The sequence below is a fragment of the Alosa sapidissima genome, chromosome 1, assembly GCF_018492685.1.
Source record: "Alosa sapidissima isolate fAloSap1 chromosome 1, fAloSap1.pri, whole genome shotgun sequence".
In the NCBI taxonomy this organism is placed as follows: Eukaryota; Metazoa; Chordata; class Actinopteri; order Clupeiformes; family Clupeidae; genus Alosa; species Alosa sapidissima.
The window spans coordinates 26,685,219-26,691,672 of NC_055957.1; the positions used below are offsets into that span (position 1 = coordinate 26,685,219).

The 6,454-nt window shown below is 43.0% G+C and overlaps 1 protein-coding gene across 2 annotated transcripts; it reads right to left on the reverse strand.

Annotated features, from left to right (window-relative positions):
- Nucleotides 1–4,444: 4,444 nt before the first annotated feature.
- On the reverse strand, nt 4,445–6,226 carry LOC121724981 (transcription factor HES-1-B-like). 2 transcript variants are annotated; one of them, XM_042112015.1, is made up of 4 exons: nt 5,957–6,226; nt 5,708–5,803; nt 5,423–5,510; nt 4,445–5,144 (listed from the first exon to the last, which is right to left on the reverse strand). In XM_042112015.1, exons 1-4 carry the CDS (start codon nt 6,017–6,019, stop codon nt 4,639–4,641), a joined length of 753 nt encoding a protein of 250 aa, XP_041967949.1. In that variant the 5' UTR covers nt 6,020–6,226; the 3' UTR covers nt 4,445–4,638. The 2 variants fall into 2 exon arrangements, with proteins under 2 accessions (XP_041967949.1, XP_041967944.1); XM_042112010.1 differs by having other exon boundaries at nt 5,912–6,226.
- Nucleotides 6,227–6,454: the final 228 nt, after the last annotated feature.

Sequence of the window (6,454 nt, forward strand, 5' to 3'; positions counted from 1 at the left end):
GATTTGCCTTGCCCTATTGTGACGCAGTGGAGGGAGGGTGGGGGGAGAGTGGGGTGGGGTGGGGTGTAGCTCTGCCATCAAGGGGACAAGGTGAGGTCTCGGGGGGTTGGAAGGGACCTGCTGAAGGGGGCTCAATGGCCCCTTTTCTTCTGTTTCTCCACGCCATTCACACTGAGTCAGCGCGGAGAAGTTTCAGCGTAGGCACCGGCCACAGCAGCACTGGACTCAATGTGACGCCATTGTTCCTCAGCGGAGCCATTAAACCTCCTCCTGGACAAACAAGAGCAGCCCCTTCCACAGCAAGGGCACGGATGACCACAAAAGACAAAATGGAGTGGCTACGCCTTTGTTTGGGTTCTCTCTGAAGCTTTCCATAGGCAGGGCCAGGGAGGGAGGATCTGTTTTGCTTTTTAGTGTGCTCATACCATGCAACCAGGCTGATTTTCCAAACAGAGATGCTAACTTAAATGACAGCTTGTTTTGCCAGGGAATCCCATAAATAATTCAGCTGAATGGGCCCTTTGAACTGTACACAAAAGGTGCAGCTCTTTTTTAGTTATTAAAATATTTTGATAACCGTGTGAAATTCAGTTACATCAGCAGAATTCCAAAAAAGGGTTAAACATTCTAAAAACCTAGACAAAGTGTAGTGTTTTCATTTACAATATTGTGTTTTTGTTGTTCTCACTCACTCACTTCACACAAAGTGATTTCCAATGAAAGACATTTAGTGTCAAATAAACTTTTCAACTTTATTGAGCTGTTCCAAGAATGCTGTTTTGACCCTTAGTTCACACACACTGATGGGTGGAAATAATTCTGAGAATATTTAGATGTGTTTTTGCAGAACAAACACATCATCGATTAGAAAAGCCAAACAGCTGATTATCATGATCATCACTGGATGCTGCTGAGACGGATGGGATGAGATGAGGGGTTTCAGAAACAGATACTGAGGCATAAGGGGGAGATTGGCATGGAGAGGTGCCGTATATCACGGAGGGTCTCCTTGTTCCCGAGGTTGTTCTCTCAGCAGCCGTGCATCTCCTGCCGAGAGGTTAAGGAGCAGGACCGGATTCTCCCAGTGTGACTGTGACGCTGGGCTGCCGCTCACTCCCCCTCCTGGGGTCTAATCGAGTTATCGCGTCTACAAATCTCTCATCAGGGGCCCGTGTTGACACTCGCCCCCAAAAAGAAAGCCACAAGGCAACAAATTTACACCAGCAGGGAGTTGGAGCACGACAGTCCAGTGGGGCTGGATGAAAAGCTTCGGTAATCCTCTGGTCACATTCCCCTTCCACAACCCACTGACAGTGCCCTCACAACGAGCAACTCAGGTCTCCTCAATCAAAATAATCAAAATCTGCCTTATTACAACTTGGATCCATTTCTGCATCCTTTAAAATGGTTTAGCATGGAGTTCTAGAATAGTTTGAGACAAATCATCCATTTCCCCCCCATTTATAAAAATAAAATAAAAATATGAGTCATAAATTCATTATCCAGATTCCCCCAAACGTAGGTCCACACACTCAACCTCTTTTCTCTATTTCCATTCTCCATTGGACAGGCTTGGTTAGGATAATAACAATTAGAGCAATACCTGAATGGTCACAAAGTAAGTATTATTAGTTTACAAATACCTATTTTTCTCAGCAATCTACCCATAGCCAATCTAAGTTTGCGGTCTAATTTCTGAAATTGACTTGCCATGCCATATTATTAAGTTGACTTATTGTGCCCAATGTCTTAAAAGAAAAGCTTCAGCATGCTCTCCACTTTCCCTTTTGTGGGAAAATGCCAAAGACCCCAGCTGACCTACGATGAATGTGCTACCTGCTGCTAGGGACAATGGCACCCATGACCAGGGCTCATCAGATCTAATGGCTTCAGACGCCTGCAGGAATGACCACAAACATCACTGGCTCTACGTTTGCTGTGAGAACAGAGGACATACTACTTCTGTTTTTGGCTTTCCTGAGATAGTAGTAGCAACTGTGTGTTTCTGCTATGTTGTTTTATTAATTTAGATATCCAGTGATGAAACATTGGCTTTAATGCGGCTATCATCCAGTTGGTGTTAAATGGCTTCCAGTAAAATTGAAAAGAAGATATAAAAGATTAAGCGCTCATTCAGAGACGGTGAAAACCTCACTACTCTACACTACACACATCACTGTAGATGTTAGACTTTTGCTTCAGAAGTCTGTTTGATAATACATTTCTTGGCTTCATGACCAAATTCTTGACCAATTTTGTGAAATTAATTCTGATGCTCTTCAATGCACAGAAAGATTGTCCTTAACAGAACAGAGTTACGACAAAACCAAAACCCAGTAAAATAATTATCAGAAAGGAGCCTTTGGGAAGTTGAGAATCATGAGGGTTGCTGACAACTCCCCATTTTAGATACTTTTCACCCTGTGAACTTCAGTCACCATCAAGACTTGGCTCCCATCACTGCTTCTCCCAGAACAAGCTGCACTGGTGGTCTTCAGAAGAGGTCATTCGCTTGGCCGTTCACTTGGCAGTGGTTGTTAAGCTCACCGACACTCATCTTAGATTTGCCTCCAAATAAACAATTCGACAGCCAGGCCAAGCAGGCTCGAGGCCAAACAGCAAAAACAAAGAGCCTGACAACAAATGATCAAAGACACTTAAACAGGGATCGCACCGGGGCTTCAAGCTCCACAGGCCCTCGCAGACTCCAATGCTCTTCAGGTCTTCTGTCCTTTCATTGCACAGGGCAGTGGACGCACTGTCTGTCAGGACCACTTCAAAGACAGGCAGTGTTTTCTTTTTTTAGAGAAAAGCTGAGAGGAGTTTTCTCAGAAAGATCCAATGCCTCTTGAGAGTGTGAGGATTTTAAGGATCTCAAAGACCCCAAAGGATTGTCAATGACAGCAAGTGGAGGCCCACTCTGCTAAGGCCCTTGGCTACCCTTCCCAGCTTTTGTTCACCACCATAAAGAGAATGAAGCTTAAAAAAACACACATTAGCCTGTCATTTAATTTATTGGCTGGATTGGCCTCATTGAGAAATGATTCCCTTATTAAATCCCCCATTCTAATATCAATGTTTATCAATGTTTATGTACTGTATAGAACAATGTGAAGCTATTTGTGTTTTCTCTGAAATGCTGTTATGTTTTGTATTATAGGATAAAATGCGAGCATTCTTGAATATTAGATGATTTGTAGGATGTGAGAATCGCCCGTATTTAAAAATGAGACATGCTGTGCCATTTCCTGTTAGAGCTGCAAGAGGTATCTGTTGTTCCATTATGTATTGAAAAAATCCCTCACATACTCAGACTGAGAGGACTAGGTCTGTGGTGCTGCTCTTAAAATGTCAGAATGGGCAGAACAGTACTGTTTCTTTGCTTTTACAATGACATGGCTCCCCACATCAAGGTCCCTCCATCTTTATCAAAGAGGAATTGAGAACCACAATCAACTTTTTATCTCCATCACGTTGCTCTGCAGCTATTTGTGCATAAGCAGTGATGTGATGAGCAGTCTGCATGGGCTGAAACTGAGCTCTGAAAAATAGAAACATGAATACAGAATGAGCAAGACTCACTGCTCACAGCACCCCCAGCCCCCCCGCCCCAACCTAGGCCCCTTGAGTCTGTTGACACCTCTCAGCAAGCAGGCAGGCAGGCAAGCGTGTGTCAGGGGGATGCTCCGCCATATCCAAGCCAGTCGCCGGGAGGTTGTCCTCCCTCCCTCTCTCATCACCTCTCAGATTTCTCACTGCAGCTCGCCACAGCTCATTTCAGGTAGAGGAAACTGAAATTCCCTGCCTACAGCAACACTGACTGATCACACTAAGCTTAGGAGAAGATAGCCAGTCTAATATGATTATGATTTGTGTAATTATTGTATAGTTGTCCAGTTGACTGATCATGTTCTGCATGATCGGAATAGAATATGGAAGTTGAATGAATATTCAAGTCGGCATACATATGTACAGGACAGTTTGATATGATTTTATGTGGAGGTGGTTCAGGTGGTTAATGTGTTAGAGCAGTAGTAGGCTACTCTGGGATTGTCTGCCCCGTAACCTGAGATGGGCAGTGTGATTTCTGACATGCTACTAGGTCCACTTAACACCGCAGAAGTAGGGCTACTGAACTTTACTGCACAACAAATTAAGGCACAGTCTTCAGATATGAAATATGAATTAACAAATCTTCAAACCATTTACTTAATCTAATAATAATATAATCCAGCTAAAGTGGTTTGTGATATTATAAAGCAACTTTTCAAACACCGGCATGGCACACACACAGTCATAAACACCATGACACACACACACACACCATGCATTGCAGTTGTTGGCCAAGCATGATAAAACCTGATATGTTGACTCATATATTCTTCTTCATATAAAAATTTATTCAAATGCAGAAAAAGAGCATTTAATGAACATATGTCTGACCTTAAAAGAATAATACATCTAATATAAACTGACATATCAACTAAAAATATATACATGTAAGTGAATCTATCATATAAATCTCAAAATACAGAATACAAGTTCATAGAAAATATCATGCCAAGGAAAACATTGGCTACAAAAATGTACAAGACACTGTAATCTTTAGAGTCCAACACTAGACCAGCAGAGTCGCCCCTACCAGGGTCTCCACATGGAGTCTACCGGGGCTAGCTGCGCAACCGGAGAGGCAGGCAGCGTGACGCCGCCGGCAGTGCTCAGTCCGTTCAGCGGAATAACAGGTCCACTAGGAACGAACGCCGAGCTGGGAATTAAAAAGGCGAATTTCCCATCCGTTGCAGATACAACCTGAAATCCGCCGTATATCTTAGCTGCCTCTGGCGAGATGCTCACCGGCGTGCCATTTTTGCAAACCGCACCACTTAACTGAGGGGAAGCGCATGCGACTTGTACTACTGGTTGTCCGAAAGCTGCATGGGGTGTGCAGGAAGAAACGGGGTGCTGTGCCGGGCAGTTCAATACGTTGATGTGCGCGATGCAACTCGCCAAGTGGCTGAGGAGTCTTGTCCTTATCTCGGTGTTTACCCCTTCGCACGTGGAGAGAAAACGCGTGACTTCATTCATGCACTCACTGAAACCGGCCCGGTACTTGCCGATTACAGATGGGTCCGTGTTCAAGGCACCTGTAAGCAACATCAATACGATACGTTTAAATAAAAGCTTGGATTTAACCTCTTCTTTTTATTTTCGAACAAGGACTTTAAACCTTTGAATTAGGTTAAATTACAAACTCTAAAATAAACTGATTTAAAATAGACAAATGGACCTATACGAAGAACTAAGGAATGATATAGTCTAAATAAAATATTGTCTGCAGGGACTGGAGGACACTTTTCCAGATGTCCTAATCTACGCAAAGAGTAGGCTTGGTCAGGTATATTTTGAACTCTGTTATACTCACCGGTTATCTGAAGTTGCTGAAGATTTTTCAGGTGCTTCACTGTCATTTCCAAAATATCCGCTTTTTCAAGTTTCGAGTGTCTTGAGGTCTAAACAAATATTAAAATATAACAAGCTTTAGCTTTACAAATAAAGCATTGATAACTATGTTACATATTCCATGTTTTATTAATTACCTAATTTCTTAATTAACTTTAGAATTTATGATTAAGCATGATTGCGTCATGGGATTACAATATTGGTTATTTGGCTTTAAAACTTCTTGCTAACAATTTAAAACACTTACATCTTTTTTAAGTGCGTTCAAAATAAGGGTCTTCAACTGACACAGGCTTTCGTTGATGCGCGCTCGTCTTCTTTTCTCCATAATTGGTTTAGATGACTAGAAAAATGACAAAAAGGACATTAACAAACTGACATCTGGCAAGTTGTGCATCATGCTATTTTCAACCTGATGCATCTTTCATCTAGGTCATTCACTGTAGCCTACCTTTCTGTGTTCCGTGGCTGTCTTGGGTTTATCAGGTGTCGTTACCAAATTTGCCGGGGTGGCAGCAACTGGAGATCCCGATGATTTCTCCATGTTATCCGCTGGCATGTTTCTATATCAAAATAAGTTTCCCCCGAAAGTCGTCTTCCGATATGTCACAGGAGCCCACATATAATCCGAATGTATTGACCAGAATCCGTTGTCTGATTCTTTATTTGGAGTTTGTCTGTATTCAGTAAATTACAGTTCATTAATTGGTTTAAACGGATCCAGTCAACAGAGGCAGGGGCTTTATAGTGTTCTTCTCTCCACAGTGCCTTGGGCGAATCTGACATCTCGCTGTTCGCTCAGCAGCTCTTATTTATGTCTCCCAAACTGCACGCGAACAGCTCGTGTGAAATTTCCCAAAGTTTATTTCCCACAGTAACTTTCCTCCAATCACTGGAAGAGACACACGATGTAGAGCAGGCGGCGCGTGCACAGTATCATACCATTGGCTATAGGCGTGGGGGTGGCGTTGCGCGCGAGCTTTGCGGCAGTGTT